This window comes from Rhea americana, unplaced genomic scaffold, assembly GCF_003343005.1.
Source record: "Rhea americana isolate MKP2758 unplaced genomic scaffold, rheAme1 scaffold_10, whole genome shotgun sequence".
In the NCBI taxonomy this organism is placed as follows: Eukaryota; Metazoa; Chordata; class Aves; order Rheiformes; family Rheidae; genus Rhea; species Rhea americana.
In genome coordinates, this window is record NW_028185039.1 from 5,013,600 (window position 1) to 5,032,082 (window position 18,483).

General features: G+C 35.4%; 2 protein-coding genes across 3 annotated transcripts in view; both read right to left on the reverse strand.

Moving 5' to 3' along the window:
* Window positions 1-146, reverse strand: part of VPS35L (VPS35 endosomal protein sorting factor like) — a 59,134-nt gene extending 58,988 nt beyond the window's left edge. The window contains exon 1 of the mRNA XM_085302359.1: window positions 44-146. Within this exon, the coding sequence (XP_085158485.1) occupies window positions 44-60 (17 nt within the window). The 5' untranslated portion in view covers window positions 61-146. The remainder of the gene's footprint in view (window positions 1-43) is intronic.
* Window positions 147-512: 366 nt separating this feature from the next.
* Window positions 513-17,972, reverse strand: CCP110 (centriolar coiled-coil protein 110). Of its 2 annotated transcripts, XM_085302335.1 has the most exons (14): window positions 17,726-17,971; window positions 16,530-16,658; window positions 13,504-15,145; window positions 12,403-12,527; window positions 12,086-12,266; window positions 10,669-10,805; window positions 10,080-10,196; window positions 9,689-9,790; window positions 9,262-9,378; window positions 8,683-8,762; window positions 8,057-8,119; window positions 7,169-7,228; window positions 6,500-6,582; window positions 513-3,192 (listed from the first exon to the last, which is right to left on the reverse strand). In XM_085302335.1, the coding sequence occupies exons 1-14, from the start codon at window positions 17,870-17,872 to the stop codon at window positions 3,140-3,142; spliced, it is 3,036 nt and encodes a 1,011-aa protein (XP_085158461.1). In that variant the 5' UTR covers window positions 17,873-17,971; the 3' UTR covers window positions 513-3,139. The 2 variants fall into 2 exon arrangements, with proteins under 2 accessions (XP_085158461.1, XP_085158470.1); XM_085302344.1 differs by lacking the exon at window positions 6,500-6,582 and having other exon boundaries at window positions 17,726-17,972.
* Between the last annotated feature and the right edge of the window lie 511 nt (window positions 17,973-18,483).

Consider the following 18,483-nt stretch of genomic DNA (forward strand, 5'->3'; position numbering starts at 1 on the left):
GGGGCGGCTCAGCCCGCGCCCCGCCCGCGCCCGCGCGGCTCACCAAGGGAACGCCGCCATCTTGCCGGCCCGTCCGGTGACGCGCGCGGGGCTCAGCCTCCCGCCGCCATTTCCCCGCCCCGCCCGCGGCGCGGCGCCGCCGTCGTCGTTCCCCGCCTCGGAAAGCTCCTTTCCRGGGGGGAAGGCCCCCTTTTTGGGGGTGATTTTCGGCACTCTCGTAACAGAGATGCCTTGCTCTGCTGCGGGGTAACCGCGGACTGCCTCCATAAATGCCGAGTSCGCTTGATTTTTAAACGTGTTAATCATAACAATGGGAAGCAGTACCTTTGAATAATCTCACTGCACAATTTGGCAGCAGCCAAACTGTCCTAGCAACAAAAGCGCAATGCCTGGCCACCAGGGGAGACTTTTGCATTGAAAGCACAAATTCATTGAAAAATCAGGCACCCTGGGTGCAGCCAGAGAGGGCCCGTCGCACAAGGAGACAGAACAGAGCGACGCACACCGCAAAAACAGTGACAGCTTCACGGGTCGGCGAACCCCTCTCCCGTACTTCAAGTTTTATTCAGTACAAAATAAAAAGTAAAAGAACAGTAAGTTGAAAAATTTGTATGAAAGGTAATGTTAGAAGCCACACCTGAATTTCAAAACACAGCCGGAACATGCAGTGGGAAGTAATAAAGTGTCATTGCTTAACAACACATATTAATCATTAAAAATTACAATTAGTTGTGATGTAGAAGGCCATTTTCCTAATTTAACTTCTGGTGATTTTTTCAATTCAAAGAAAAAAAACGGGGGGGGAAGCAATTTTTAAAGATTAGAAGTTTATTATGCAGTATATTTATGTAAAAAGCAAGACTTGTGAAAATGAAATAAAGTACAAAAATAAATACACTTTTATAATGATATTGCATTCCACACAAAATAAGAAGTGAGATAAAATTAAATATTTATAAATACAAAGCATACCAAGTACAAAACCACATTCTGGCACTTGTCAAGAAAAAGGCTGCATAAAACCAAAAACCAAAAAAAAGGTGCTACCATGTTTTACTATACACACGTGAAGTAAAAGAGGTTTAGATGACAAACCTGAACAGTAGGTAAGCATCCAGTTTTACTAACATTTAAACTAAACCTACTTTTACATTACCATATTACCTATGCTAACAATTAATACAGCACATAAAACATCTTTTAAAAACATCAGTTGTTAACAGTGATATATCAACAGCAAACTAAATTGCACTCTGAAGTTTTATAAGCTGTGAGAACAGGTTACATTTGTCATTTTAACTTTTTTTCCCTCTGAAAATGTTTTCTACTTACATTTCTAGAAGGAAAACTGAGGACTCTGAGACCTTTGATGACTACAGGAAAGCTAGAAGCTTGTCTCAAACATTTTTAGTATTACGGTGGAAACTTTAAGGAATTATAACATTTAAATGAAGGAGGCAGTCCTCCACTGGTGTAAATTCTTAATTTATACCACTGGCTGAGCCACTCCAAAGCTTCCCCAAAAAAGCCACAGTAAAGAACCACTGAGCAGTGTCAATCTTCAAAGTGTTTAAACAGTAGTTTTGCCTTTTTTCAGATACACAATTCAAGGTAACATASGGCAGGGCATGAAACATTTGTTTTTAACAATGTAATGAGCAACAGGGAACAGACTTACTTGTAGATGAACATTAGAAACAGTTGCACCAGCAAGCCCATTCCTTCATTGCTTCTGGTGAAGTTACTGCCTTCATCTTCCTGTTAATATTCCTCTTTCACGTTAAGATTATTTATCACAATGAAATTTTTGGTCAATCTGATTTCTTATACCAGTATCAACATGTTACAAAGCCTCTGAAGTTAGGTTGTCATGCTGCAATTTATAGTGGAAAAAAATATATAACCTATTTTACATTTAGGCAATCCTTTCTCTAGTACTATTGTAGAGCAAAGCAGTAAGCACTGCAAAGACTTATACAGCCAAGCTTTTCTCTACTTGACTTCAAATGTTAACAGCCTGTCTCTAGGAGTTCATTAAAAGATAGAAATAAGAATTCTGCTCCCCTCAAATTGAAGATTTATATCCATGCGTAGAAAGACCAAGACAAAATATGAGCATGATCTTTTAATGTTAGATTTTTAGAAATGTGACTGTATTTTTGTTGGATTTTGTTTTTTGCTTTTATCCTGAAATCAGGAAACATGATTTCTGTTCAAGGGCCTGTTAATTCATGGTAGAAGAGAAACTGTTCAGAAAAATTGTGACTGTCATGAACAAAACTTCATAATGTGAATTATTACTATGAGCAAATCATTTATAAGTCTGTAGTAGAAAAACCATTGATCTTGCCTTCTGAAACTTTTGTAGAATTTATGCTTCTTTCTTCATGTTGGCCAAAAATTATTTTCATAAGAAAATGCAGTAGACAGCAAGGAAAGAAAACATCCTAGGCTTCTTCTGGGACAGTGTTTTGATCTACCACATGTGTAAGTGTGCAACTTTAGTACAGTCATCAAAAGTACATGTCTGTCCAGCACTTAATTGGTCCATGTCTGTCCAAATCAGTAGAAATACACAAGTGTAGGCAATTAATAATTGAACTGAGGTAAGCACATATATATACAAAGTACATTCAGAAAGGCTGCTTACAAATTCACCGATGGAAGAGCTCCATTTTGTTTCAATTTTTTTTCCCTTACTTAACTGCTCTAATTTTGTGGTATAAAACTAAATATACRCTCACATACCCCTTAATTGCAATTTTAAGTAATACAAAAAGCATGTGCAGATAGAAGAGTTAGAGAAGTGTAAAGAAGTCACAAATTAACTTAATGTTGCCCTATGGTCTTCTTTAAATAGCATAACATTATTAATCTTATGTGTGCACAGCAGTATGAATACGTAATAGGTATTAACATGCAAATTCTCACAAGTATTAGAGCTTTGTAGTCCTTCATTATTTCAATATGAYTGTTATTAATATGTCATCAGCTGGAACTGTTAAATAAAATGTATGCTTGTCATTTATATATATATATACACACACATATATATGTATAGGAGATGCAATATTTGAATCAACGCTGAGAATGTTATCATTAAAAAAATAGCCTTTTTATCCCAGTGAGTGCTGTCGTCTTAAATTGTCACAACATTTGGCTTCTTTCTTTGGGTTCTTCCTGCATATGCTCCTAAAAATGAAGTAGAAAGATTAGCATTTTCCAAATTATAGCACTGTTTTTTTTTAACAGATTATTCAATAAAAAAAGCTGAAAAGCTAAGGACAAAAGAATTTAAGCATTATTATATATCCAGTAGCTACCTCTAAAATGACAGTTTCATAATTTATGCAAAAAGCCTTACAAGTGCATACATAAAACAGGTTATTAAATCTATAAATAGGTTTGACAGTAACTACACATTACAGTATTTCCTTCTTCAGTGACTGTTCCATCTACTTTTATCTGTCATGTTTTCTGTCTTGATAATGTTAATTTCTTATCTTTAAAAAATTTTTGAATTGTATATGTATAGTTTAAAATAACAGAAAAGTTTATGCCTTATGCAGAGCATAAGTACCTTTCAGGAATAAGGGTTTAGCACCTAAGGCTGCTAAAAAGTAACACAACATTCAACAGATTATTCAGTATCCAGCAATGTGAGCAAATACACTTATACAAAGCASCGAAAGTCATGCCGCGTGGAGTACAGCAGTGTTAACGGAAGACAGCTATGGAAAAGAAAGACGTACGAGGCAATTAAATGAACGTGAGAAAGTGCCAGTCCTTTCTAGGATTTTCAGATTCTCCTTTCATGAGACACTTGCGGTGGTCACTTACAGGTGCTCAAGAGCCACTATATTCAGCACAGTGCCARGCACTTTTTGGAAGCGCCCACACAGGCCTTACCACAGCAGGATCCCTCATACCTCAGAATTGTTTCCCACTAGGCAAAAGGCATTCTCGCTGGCCCAGCACTCTCCAGTGCTGTATGCTTCAGCTCACCTGTGATCCCACAGGACAAAACAACTAGACTGACAGGCATGGTGCTTTCTTAATTATTTAACATTACGCTCTTAACTCTCCTCATGTGCACTCTGAGTTAAATAAAAGTTTCACATATAGGAAATCAGTGGATAGTTTCAAATCTACCCACCCCTAATGAGGACGATTCATTACTAGGAAATAAATGGAAGTGTTTCAAACCATTTGCAGAACAACTCAATAGCCACAGGCAACCTGTTAAATACAAGAAATTGAGATAGCATAGAAATAGTTCTCTCCTGCCTCCTGGAAATCTAGGATTCAACAGGAATTAAGCCAATTATTTTTGGTGTGTCATAAAAATGCACTGGTTTAATTCTACATTAGCCTCTTCTATGTTATTGCACTAATTCCATTTAACTATTAAACAATGCATAAACTTAGAAAGCTACTATTACATTGAACCGATTTATTTCTATACAGAGAAAAAGACAGTATAAGAAGTGCAAAATAAATAAGGCAATCTAGATTAGGATATTTAAGAAGCCAGATTTTAACAAGTATTACGGCCTTTCTGAATTTGATTCTCATGTAGCTTTTACCAGTGGAAGGCAGAGCAGTTACATGAGGCCTCTCTCTTGTGTCACACAACTGACCTGCTACTCACACACAGAAAGTCTTCCTGAAGCTCTGGTCTAAATGCTAATTCACTTCACAGTRCACACTATTTCACACCAACAACCTGCTCCTGGCTCAGGCTGGACAAGCATGCAGGAAAGATCACAACTGGCAAAGGGGCTGCTGCCCTGCAAATACTCTATGCACTCACACGCTGCCATTTCTTTTCCTCAAAGCTTATTCAGACTAGACAAAACAAGGGGGATAAACAGGTCTAGCTGCAGCAGCCTGATCTCAACCACCTTCTTTCTAACACAATTGGCTCAGATTGGCACAGCCTGCGGACTATCCACTGAACATTTCTGTCCTATATATCTCTGTATCTCTATCTCTATAAACCAAACAAAAAAAAAACAAATAAAGCCCTTTATAGATTTATTAGTTGTACCTTCTAGTGCAGAAGTTCGGAGTGAAAAAATATAAAACAACAAAAACTAAATTTAGGATCATCAGCTGAAAGAAATGCTTTCTTACCAGAAAAAGACAACAATCAGTCGGGAGTGGTATTACAGAAAGCTACAAAGCACTTTTGGGATAGAATTTCAAACAACAGTCAGAAGTATGGAAAGAATAAAGTAGCTGGACAGATAAGTTAGCATTTTCTTCTAAGAGTATATCTAACGTTTAGCTCAAATGGATAAGTAACACTTAGAATAGCTGTCTCCTCCCTCCCTTTGGTGCTCTAATAAGCATAATTCAATTGGGAACTGGGAATTGAATTCTTTCTTCCTCGACCTTTTTTTTTTTTTTTTTTTTTTTTAACTAAAGCGTTACAAGTTTCTGTGCATGGCTTCCTACTACACATCACTACAGGTACTTTTGGCCTAACAAGGCACTATGAAAAACAAATACTTCTGGTAAAACAGAACTTTTCACGTGGTCTTATTTAGCAGTGCACACACTGCTAAGGTTTGATACTTTATACMTACAGATAATTCAGATCACTATGGAAAATACCTGAAAATCTACTATGTTATAATATTCCTTCTTGAGTCCCCAAATTCCCACTTTTTTTTTTTGCTAAACTTGTTGAACTCTCCTTTGAGAGCAAAGTATAATTACRACTAAATTTGTTAAGTGATAAACATTAATTTATCAAAAGTGACTTATTTCTAAAATTGTTTAAAATCAATTTAAAATTGGCAATTGCATAAAATGTTTCAAAAGGATTTGTTCACTTTACACTTTAGTGGGATGAAAGCAGAGTTTGGCGCTGTTCTTAAACCTTTTTAATAAAAGGATAACCAACTAGTAATGTCTATATGCAAACAAATGAATACTCTACTTTTAAAATGGACTATTAATATTCAAAACATTATTGTATGATGCTATYGTATATATTTTAATTTAGGACTGTATGCCCATTGGTAAGTGCTCTCAAACTGTCCTTGTCCTTTCTCTAGGCTTCTTTTTGAAGACAAGTTGCACTTTCGTAGCAATTCAAGAATCAAATCATGTTGAGATTTTAATCCAAGTCTAGTTTGACAGCTATTAGCTTCTCAAACAGTTTTAGTAAATATACCTGGTGAAGTGTGTGTGTGTGTGTGTGTGTGTGTGTGTGTGTGTGTGTGTACACACACACATATATATTGTGTATATATATATATTATTTTTTTAAAATGATTGAGCATCTAGTTAATGAAAGTGAATATATTTATGTTTATAGAATCTGAAAGCAGTCAGTTAAGTTACCAGTGCAAATTTAAAGAGATAGGTTAGACTTAAGACATAGCAAAGCAGGTGCACAAGAAAAAGAAAACAATATAGCTCACATATAATTCTTCTTGATACTAGTAACTTATTTAGTATAAGATCCAAGCACCAGTTTTCTACACACCTGAAACAGCCTTGTTAGACACTCTGCTTTCTGAGGCCTTCTTTCTATTTTGCTCAACCCCCTTCATTGAGGTCTTAGGGGTTCTAATTAAATATAAAAGAGTTAATAAGTCACTTGCATCGAAGTCGAAAGGCTGTATCCAAAAATATAATGACACTATCAAACTGTGTTTGGTATGAAAATATTTTTACTGTGTCTCAAACAGGCTCTTTCTGAACATGTGTACAATTCCTATTAACATTATTACCGCTTACATAAATACATTAAATAAGAGAACATTCCCCATGTACAGATTTTTAAAACTTTATACAAGAAACTGATTCAGTTCAGATACTGTGGCATCATAGTCTCTATGTTTAAATTATACATATATATATATATTCAATTAAGTGGAAGCAAAGCTTCATGGAAAATGAATGTTACAAATACAAATGTTGGAACAGAGTGTAAATGCAGACAATACATAGAAGGATGAAAACACTAAGTWTTTTTTTACAGTATAAAGTAAAACAAAGAATCTAAGCACTATCTCAAAATATTGTGAAAAGTAATTATTTTGCCTTTGAACAACAATTGCACCAGTATGTGTAAATATTATTCAGAAATTACTGTGCTTTTGCATTTTGCATTTACTTTTGTCTTTAAGTTATGAACACACTGTGCTCTTACCCTTGTCTGCAAAGCAGTCTATGAACTGGRGCATTCTGTCCTTGATTCGGCTGAAGTACTCTGTTAAAACACAAACTTCTGTTAGTGCTTTTTCCCTCCTTTTTACAAAAAGCTCATAAATCCACTGAATTATGCATCATCTTTCATGTAACAGATCTCAGAAAGACTAGCAGGCTCTGCAATGCAGATGACACATAGGCAAGAGCAGCAGGACACATACAGGGGGAAGGAAAAAAATCAGATAATTTAAACTAGTCATTGAAAATTAAAACATTTTAGTAGATAGTACATTCAAAACTTTTGGGGAAGCACCAAATAAAAACTGTGTTTAAGGGAYGACAGATATCTGCCTTTATAGCAGAAAACGGTGCAGACATACCTCACCCACAAGACAGTAGTGCTGCACAAAACAGCAAGTATTGAACAATGTAATTTCTTTGATTTAAGCAATCACATGACTTAGAAGCAAGAACTCTTTTTTTTCAAGATAGAAAGACACTTCTTTTCTGACAGCTTTCTATAGACAAATATATCAACACTTTTACTGCAGAGTAAAGGAGATTAAAAAAGTAGAAGTTTCAAACTAAAGCTTGAGATGCTAATATTACACCTGAGAGAAATCTTTAACCTGACCAAAAGGAGTTAAAGCCATAAACAAGTAATTTCTGAAGATAAAACTTCAGAACTGACTCTGAAGAAAATAAAAGAACTCTGTGATAACTTCATAAAAGTTGATAATCTCCTTTCTTAGATCATACTGAATCCAATTTCATTACTGTCTTTCATAATAATGCCTGAAGTGAGCCAACAGATGACAAAGCAGTGACACAGATCAAAGGATCTAGACAGTTCCTTCAGATCACTCTAMTACAAGTAATCTTCACTCACCGGCTTTCAGGAGTTTTTTGTTTTATGATTATTTTTTTACTTGGCATTCCCATTTCTGAAGCCCTAGACAAACAAAAGTATTGAAATGTATTTAAAGTATAAAATCATCAGGCASGTCTTAAACAGAAACTGCAAGAGAAAAGTCTCTGACAATCTWTAACTACTGCCAGAATATCACAAATTATCACTTTTTACTCATAAGTAACTAAAACAGAACTGTTTTCTCCACCGTGTTGCAGAATAATGTCTGCAATTATCCCAGAGAGCACATTAGCCAGCGATACTCTACTAAGCATCTCTATTACCAGGCACTTTGGCAGGTTTGAAGAAAGAACTCGCAGTACTTAATTTACAAAATCAATTGTAAAGTAAGTGCACAACGATCATTGTGCTCACCACTGAAACACAGCATCTTAGAGTAAATGTTTCTTCATGTTTGTATGGATAAAATCTCTAACAAAAAATGCTACTAGTAGTAACACATCACACAGCTGAAAGAACTKTTCATTTACTCTTCCTAAAAGAGATGTTTGCAAAGCGTGTTTCACCGGAAGCTTCATTTCACTATTTCCAACTCCTCCTAACTATTCTATTGCACATCCTCACCCCCAGAGAACTGCACGTACTTCATACACTTTTTCCTATCCAGAGATTTTTGCGTAGCTGTTGAAAGTGTTGCTCTCTCTCTTGGGCTCTTTGCTTTATCCTAAAAAAGCAAAACAATAATGTTAGTTACTACTTTTATTGAACTTAACCTCATCTGGCCCTACTTAAAAAATATTAATATTTTCAGTCCCAAATTTATATTCAGGCTACATTCAACTTCTTAAAAGAACAAAAAATGGCAAAACAACTATAAAAAAAAACAAAGGAATTTCCTTATATTATCAGATTTTTTGTGTGTCATAAAGAAGTCTTAATTAAAAGTCTAAAAATCTTCCTTATCACTTCCACCACGCTTTTAATTTTATTTTTATATATACACTAAGATTAAGATACTACTATGGTGATTTCTTTTATTTTTTTCTTTCCTTCTTTTTTTTTCCCTTTCCCTATTCAAATAAGTTACCTACAGAAGCATAACTAAACAAAGGTAATTAAAAGTTTAATCTTTTTACTAGGTCAGAAATAAATCTTTTGAAAGCAGTAACAGTTCAGTATTTAAAACTTCTCTCAAAGTTTACATTCTTCTAATTATAACACACCATTTGCCTGAGCATCTTCTCTTTACGAACTTCACGATCATGACGCAGAATATTCATTCTTTCAGAYGCCTCCATTATAAAAAAAATGTCATGGATGTCATAAAGAGCAGCTCGCAGCTGGAAAGAGAATAATTGAAATCTTAACAAAATGCTGAGTCAAGTTTTAATTTTCCCATGTTTTTGGTTATCAAGTTCTTCATACTTTCAATCTAAATAAAATACTTGAAGAAATAATTCTGAAATCCATCTGACTATGTCAGAACAAAAATGGAATCTTTTTCTCACAGTCATATTTTAAAATTTTTACTTTAAACAAAGCCACTCTGGAGTAGGCATTTATGTTGCCAGACATCCCAAAATAACTTCCTTTTATAAAGGCAGAATAGCTGGAGAAGAAAGCAAAAAAAAAAAGTTTAAATTATATCACCTGAGCCATTACTCGTTCATGGAGGGACGCATCTTGTGCTGAAACACTTCCTCTTTTTAATGGGGCTTCCAACTGAAAATTTTTTATGAACTCCATAGTATCCTGGAGAAGAGAGGAAAATAAGGTTAAGGACTTGGCTTAATACTTCACAACAAAGGAATCATTACAAATTTTTGTACAAGTAGGGCTAGTCCTCTTCCTTGGCCTTGGGCTTGATACTTGRTCTTGTTACTGAGCAATGCAACACCCAAATACATTCATGTGACACATCTTCTTAAATTCTCCTGAAAGCAGAATTTATATTTTGTAGAAAATGCACAATTTCATCTGTCAGTTGAAGACAGGAGCAAAAACAAACAAGAGAATAATATAAAAATGCTGATCTCCTTACCTTTACAGTTTGCTTAAGATATTTCAATTTTTCTGTCTGCATGAGTCTACGAGTGAGAAATCCCTTTGCCACAGCAGTGATCTTACTAAACTTTATTTGTATGTCTGGGCTGAAAACCTTAAAAAAAAGAAAACAGTTTCTAAATATTCTATATAAAAGTTATAAATTGTTTCTTACTTGAAAGTTATGTCACATGATTGATGCTATTTGAAAAACAATCTGTTGATAGGGGTAAAACCTTCTGGCTACGCCAGAGATACCCACTATTGCACCATAGTATTTATTTAGCAGAAGCAATATATTGTTATATGATTATTTGCTCATATGAATAACAAGAAAAACGTATTTTATATATATATTCTATGTGTGTATATACATTTAGATTAGGCAAGATACATATACATACATATACTTGTACATAGATGCAAAACACACGCACACACACGCACACACAACTCTCTTGTATAATCTAAGCCGATATGGTAATTTCTTTGTGATATTTACTCYGGCACAGCTATTATACAGTTACCCATGCCTTGCAAAAGACAGACAGCTTCTTAAGCTATAAGTAAACCTCATTTTTCCTTACCTGAGTCCACCTGGTTTTGATCCTGTTACTTGGCCTGGATACTGAGGTTTTTATAACTCCACTGCCTGAAGGGCCCCAGAGAAAGAAAGAAGTTTCACTTGTTGAAGCAAAGGTGTTTGGTGTAGTATGAGCAAAACCTGCATGCAAAAGAGAATGTAGTGTTCAATACACAGAATTTTGTCCATAAAATAATATCTGTATTTACAGATCTGTATGTACATACATATATAGACGTATAAATACAGATGTGTGTATGTGTATACACACACGAACACACATTTATTTATTTACTACACTTATTTAAGAAAGAAGATGCAATGCAACACTTCACAGAAAATAATAAATGCAGATAAAACTCAAGCAGATACCTAGATTTCAACTCTGGTTTCAGTCAAGAAGCCTTTTTAGGGTTAAGGAAAGAGGCTCCCAGGGCTGTTACAAGCTTGTATACAAATAATAATACAAGTATTACAATATATTGGGGGGATTATAATTATTTATAATACTTGCATATTAGGGGTTGGAAATGCCCATATGCTCCAGTATGAAAGTGTYAAATAGATCACCTGCCTGCTATTAAAATTGCTACAAAAAATCTTTTCCGCAAAGCATCTCAAAAAAAAAAAAAAAGTGGCTTTAACATGGATTCTAAAAATGAATAAAGTATGAGTATGTAGAGGTCAGCAATTTTACTGTCGAGAGAAGGTTTGCTTTTGTGTGTTTTTTTTTAATCCTTTGCCTGTTAAAATATCAAATTTCCATTTATGTTTGATAGCAAGTGCTAAGTCCCCTCATGTTAATACAGTCAAGAAACCCAGCTCAAGGTAGCAGCTTCTTTTACAAGGTCAGTTACAGCCAAAAAGCAATCTAAGTATTTCTGATCCATTTCAGAGGAAAATTGACTAAACAGAAGACAAAACACACCACATTTCCTAATACTCTGGATCAGGTGAGAAGTGTTCCATCCRCTTAAGCTCTATTTCCTTTCAGTGGAGATCTTTTAGTAGAGCCTTTTTAATCATCCTATGCAAAAAAAAGAGCACTTAGTCCATTACTGGGCAGCTACGTGGCATGAAGATGAATGTTCTATGACACGAGCCAAATCATGTCCTCATTCTTGACCATTTATCCTTGACCATCCTTGACCTCGCTTTCCTCAAGTATGCCCTAAAACAATCATATACAGATGTAATACACAGGATAGCACATGCATAGCTGAAAACACGCTAAATGCCAACTAGACAAAGATTTGTTTTACATATGCTGAAGGTGAAGGTGGTAGCTGTCAGAACAGCCTGACGGACAAGTGGACTCAGGAGCACTGCTCTTATCAGTGCAATGAGGCAGTTGATCCAGTTGAACACTACAGAGCAAGATACACCACAACATTTAATATATTCTTTTCTCCCATATTTACCAATGCTGGCAGAGTTTGCATTATGGACTGTCTCCATCTGAGATTGCATACTTTCCAGCAAGCCACTTTCACTTTTTCTCCACTCCAACTCCATTCTACTGTTAATATTCACTTTGGAGATTTCTATTTCTGTTGTAGCAGTCTTCTTTCCTTTCAGCTTTCTCTCCTGCTCTTCTAWTTCCTGCAAAAGAAGAAATTGGCTATAAAATTGGTTATCTAACTCAGCAGAATAATAGAATATTTACTTAAAGAGCAATTGCTTCCTGACAAACTACGATAAAACACACATTATTTTTGCTCAGAACTTTTCTTCTTACCTTCTGCAATTTYTCCTGTTCTCTCTCTTGCTCAGCTATCAGAATAGACAGTTGCTGTGCATGCTGCTCTTCAAGTCTCTTCCTCATTTCTTCAAAGGCCAACATTTTTGTTTTTAWAATCTCTTCTGAGAAGATACATACATTATGAAGAATTAAGTATTATAGCATTTTCTACATGTATGTTCTGTATGCAAATATATACTTTAAACATGATTCATTTACATCATCAGTATAAAGACACTTCCTTGATATCAAATTTCCCTTATGTATCGCAAATAACCTTATCRGTTACTGCAGTCCCTCAAAATGTTCATATTTGAGATAAACATGTGGATGCAACAGCAGTAACACCAACTGAATCTATAAYATAACACTGAAATGCACACAAAAAACCCTAAGACTATTATACCTATGCTTGCTTGAGTGAACTAAAACATCTATGCCATTGGGCTTTACTTGAGAAAGACAAATACAGATGTAACACTTAGTCTTAAATTGAAAGAAAATATTGATGTAATTATTCCCACCCTATCTGTTAAAAGATATTTTCTGTTAAAAGGTATTTTCTTTTAATTTACATAGAGTCTCTCTTCTTCTAGTAGTCTTATTTAGGTCTAACAGAGTAAGATATTTTCTTAAACAATGAAATTCAGATTTGTACATTCAAATGAGAGAAGAACACTTGTGGCATCAAGTTATACCTTTRAGGGTAGATATAGAATTTGAAAAACTGAAAAACAGTATTTTATCTGATGTTTCCTCATAAACAAATTATTCAAGCAAATATTTTTTACTGAATAGCTTTTATAGGGCTTTTAACTCCAAGAGACTTCTAAGTCAAAAATCACTCTAGTCATTCTGTAACAGYTGAAAAGGCTCACGTAGTAAGCTGAATTTCAGAATGTCATTAAGTAAAAACTACAGAAATAAAGAGATTACTGAAAAAGTAATCAACATTCAATAAAACTCTTATTTTTTGATATATGAATACTTASAACCAGCAGTGAGTATAACATTTGTAATGATCATTGTTTATTTTCTAAAAGATTCCTAAATTGAGAAATAAGTTTAAAAAAAAATCATTTACAGAAAATCTTTTACCTTTTGCTGTACTATCAGGGATTGCATTCTTGGTAACATAAACTGATCCCACAGGGTATTTTTGTTCTTGCAACCACTGCTTCTCCTGTTCTTCCAYTCCAACTGCTAAAACATAGGGACTGTTTTCTTTCTGGGAGCTGTCGGTATCCAAATCAAGTCTACGTTTTACCTTTTCAAAACCATTTTCTAGAAACTGTTCATTTGCTAGGGAAACATTTGGAGTATCCATCTGCTGTTGCTTATTCTTGTTTTGCATTAGTAGTGGGGATGGATTTTCTACATCATAAGATTTATTGAGTTCTACTGGAGAATTACATTTAGTATGTTCTAGCAAACTAGGTGGTTTGGCTTCATTCACAGCTAAGATCTTCTGAGTTATCATGGACTGGCTGACTGCAAAYGGCTCATGTAATTTTGGAGCTACAATATTAGTACTAGTCTCCACTTTATATTGTCCTCTGCCGTCCAACACTACCTGTCCTTCCACTGTAGCAGACACCGTTGCAGCTCCTTTGCTCTCCAAGTGTCCAAGCGAATGTCGACTTGATTTGCCAATCACCAACCCATCACAGAGGTCTGAAGAATTCCTATGGACACCAGGAACTTTACCAGGGCAAATCATAGCAAAGTCCACCATAAACTTTGGCACTGATTCAGACACATTATTTTTATCAGCAATATCTTGCATAATCAAGTCCATTGCCCTACCTTTGCCTTTAGGGCTTAACTCATAAGCATTCACAGGGTTATTTATAACTATGTGTCCCATTGATAAAGGTCTYGGGCGCCTTCGGTGCATTTTAGGGCTCATGCTTGGCTCAGGGCTCGGCAATTTGGCATAAGAGCCTGTGAGGCTCCTGATAATGCTACTGTCACGATCAAATGTAGAAGTATTTTTAAATTCTTCATCTGAATCCGAACTCACCAGTGGGGGTGTTCCAACTCGCATAGGTATATCCACTTTAGAAAAACTGGATAAAGTAGGCATATTTGTGCTATTTGTGTGAGTAGAGGCACCTTGGAGAATTGTATTTGATTTATTAAGACTGGGTTTATCAAGTGTTGCAGCAGCACAACTTCTACCAGTAAGCTTTGCTCTCTCTTTCACAGAGTCAGTTGTTTTAACGGCATCATTTTCTTTGTCTGAATGACTTTCATTCATACACCTTTTCGAATTACTTCTTGAGCTACGTTTAGTTTGTTCTTTCTCTATGTACTCCCTAGATTTTTTCAGAAGGTTCTGAAGACTCATTGCGTAGGGATCTTGAACTTCCTCATCAGACAGTGGCACTCCTGGCCTCTCTGAGCTTTGTGCAGTCTGTGAAGCAAGTTTATCATTCACGTTGTCAGAAGACAGAGCCTTTGGACAAGGTATGTTTTTTGAGAAGTAACTTTCACTTTTCACATTTTCTTCTATTCCTTTAACTATTTCTGACACACTTGATGTCACCTGCCTAGTGGCATTTGATGGCATGATTTCTGGTGTCTTTTCAAGCTCTGTGGAACCATGCCTTCCAGGAGAATGCAACAAATTGACATCTGACAGAGGTGTAACAYCAGTCAAGGCTTTTGATTCTGAATCAGGGCAAGTATTCTCAGCCTCCCACATGTTCAAGTCACTTGCACTAGATGCTTTCCTGATCTGCAAAGAGAAATTGAGTAATATCACATCTTTTAGGTGAAATCTCTTCTGATTTTCAGACTATTGTCAAAGCTTCACCTGCATGTAAAGTAGAGTGCTGCCATCTTCAAGCAATAAAAACATCCACTTCAACTGTTAACAATTTCCTTCAACTTACTTACAATACAGAGCTCTTTGAAATGAGAAAAAGATAACTGAAACTGAAATGTGAATTTGAATATTAGTCTACTCAGACTTTTATTGATACCAAGGATCGGAATTCAAAGATGTTCTTTTCTACACAAGGTAATTCGGACAGTCTTCAAATAATTATATGACTTCAAATTATCTTGCAAGATTCCTCTTAAAATATGAAAAAATCCTATATTAAATAAGAACAATTGAAAAACTTCAGCATTAAATATAGCTTAACTAATGCTTAATTAAGAACAAACCAAAATTACTCCTAGTAAAACTAGTGTAACTACAAGAACATTTTTTAATTTATTTATTTAACCCAGAGTCATGAATTATGAGTTTTCATCACTTCTAGCAAGCATTTGACCATAAAGAGTATCACACTAAAAATACAGGTTATCCTGTGAGATAACCCATCAATTATCAAGTGGGCATGCTTGAAAAAATGCTGACTTATTTTTATATTGAATATATGTTCCTGGTCTGCTCTTCAAATCCCAAGTCAGATGACTGTTGCTATGTCCACTCCAGTAAACAGTACAAACCAAGTAAGTTGTTTGCCACCTTAGTAACTCAACAAATCCAATGTTAACCATATCTGTTAGTATAAAGACTGTATTACAGCTTTTTTATAAAGACAGATTATATTTTTTGATTAGACATATTTAATATCCTTTTCAATTTAAACCTCTAAATCCATCGTTGAAGAAGCAAAGAAAACAAAACAGTTGCAATAAAATTATAAAGGAAATTATAAAGGGTACAACAGAATTACAAGTCATTGTAAAGGTCATTTTACTTCTGTAATTGTAAACTTGAATATAGATTATTTTCTGATTAAATTACATGCTTGCAAATAAGGCAAACTGGTTGGTCTAACACAGGGTGGAAGGAGGTGTTTTTTGTTTGTACATTTTTTTTGCAATCTAGGTATTTTAAACAAAGTTACAAAAGCAAGAGTCAGTCATTTGGTGTGGTCTGTCAAAATAAGCAGTGACAAGCAAATTCCATACTTAACAGTGAACACAGGGTGTTGCTAAATAATGAATCAGATCACACAGCATGAAACAGCAGCAAATGCTGGTTCGAGAGAATTAACTGTTAATAATGTCATGTTTACACTAGTGAATACTTAAACCTCAATGCTTCCTCAAAATATATATGGAAATGTTTTCTGTAAAGCTATACGGATCTGGATCAACTTTACCTGAACATTTTCTAGAATCTCCTGAACACGATTCAATAAAGCTCTTTTCTTGGAGTTCTGTTTCCAATTCTCTAAGTTCAGTGCTTTTTGTTTGTCTTGCTGTATTTCCTTTTTCTTTTCAAAGCTAAGCTGCAAAGCAGTCAGAAGCACAGCTTATATTACTAAATGCACATTTCAATATAGAACTACACAAATAAATTAAAAATAAAAAGCCAACAGATACCAAACTACCTACATTGATACTTTGTACACTTTAAATGCTAGTCTCCTTCTAAGCAGTAATACTTTTTTATGGCCTTCTTGGTACACATGTCAACATGGATCCAAAAGAGTGCATATTAAATTCCCCATGAAAGCTAAATGCTACAGTACYAGTTTCAAATGATATAGGACTTAGACTACAGGAAAGGTCTTTCTCAGTCCTCTATGGAGATGGGGGGTTTCAGCATCACGTACAACCTTCAGTGACCAATCTGCCCGCTTGTACTCAAACTACTGTTTTACAATAAAAGACTTGCACTGGCCCTCTTTAATCAGAGGWGAATTACATACATTTCTGTTTGGACTTTCTGTCAGGGTATGTAGCACTCCTCCAGATCCTTTCAGAAATCAAAATCTCAAAATCTTATGCATTACTACTTTAGAACGTGTAGTTTGGATAAAGTTAAACTAGATTTACAAACCTAAATGTACAAAAGTTGGTTCTATGAAATTTTACAGAATTAGGTAGTTTCAAGCAAAATTATGCATTTTCTTCTATGAAAATTTAAAACCATCCATCCATTCATAAATAAAACATACAGGGGAGATCTAATTAACACATTCAAGAGTAAATGATATCTTGTAGTATGCATCTGTATCATGTTTTTCAGAGTTTGTTATTAGATAGTCTCTCACATTTCACATCACTGAAGCAAGGAAGTCAGATTGCATTATTATACAAATGATCAACAGCTTTTTTGCTTTTCTGAGCGTGTGAGAGAGAATCGATGAGACTGTAAATGTATGAGAACAGTAAATTTACTTAAAAGATTTTTAGCTATCTCAGTATTTCCTAATTCCACTGTCATATATATACATGTGGTGTATATATATATTATTATATATTTGGTATCTCAGACAAAGCTAGTGCCAATAGTGCAATTAACACGTGCACACACACACTCAGACACAACAACACAACAAAACCCACTTACTAGAGGGGAAAGCACAGGAACTCCATGGAACTGGATGAGCGACATATTTTTGAGTGGAGCACTGAAAAAGGTTTCTGTCTTTATTGCTTCTTCCTGGATTCTGGAAAAATGCTTCTTACAGAACTTGTCATAGTCCTCCATCTTCATGTAACTAAGCTGCGCAGAGTAATAAAGTCATGCTACTGTACTAGCAAGACCATGAAAGGCAAACAACATCACCACAACTAATTCAATGTTTTTTCTTTATCAGTATGTCTGGAAACGAGTTAAAAGTTAARACAAGTCAAGTAAGTCTCTCTTTTTCCTGTCACTAATAAAAAATGCAAAGGTTTTTTTTCCCCCTTATAAATAGAACATCTGCATATGTTTTTTTTTTAAAAAGATGTTCCATCATGTATACACTGCGAAAACTAGCACTGAGACAATCAAGATTTACAGAACTACATCTGCTACAGAGAATCCCCAAAATCCCATCAAAGACTAAACCTTTCAAGTCTGCCATCACTGTCAGATAACTATTTTCTTCTGAAAAAAAGAAAAAGGAGCCAAATAGAAGAAAAACAGTATCTTTTTAAAGCAAGATCTGCCATCACACTCAGGGGGCTGASAACCTGCCTGTCACCCCCCACGCCTCCCCCGGAGATACCCTGCCACCTGAAACAAACCCAGCACAAGCGGCCGCCGCACCCGGGCCGGCCCGGGCGGCGAGGCCCCGCACGCACCGCTTCGGCTCCGGCTGCGCCCGGCCCGCGGCCTCC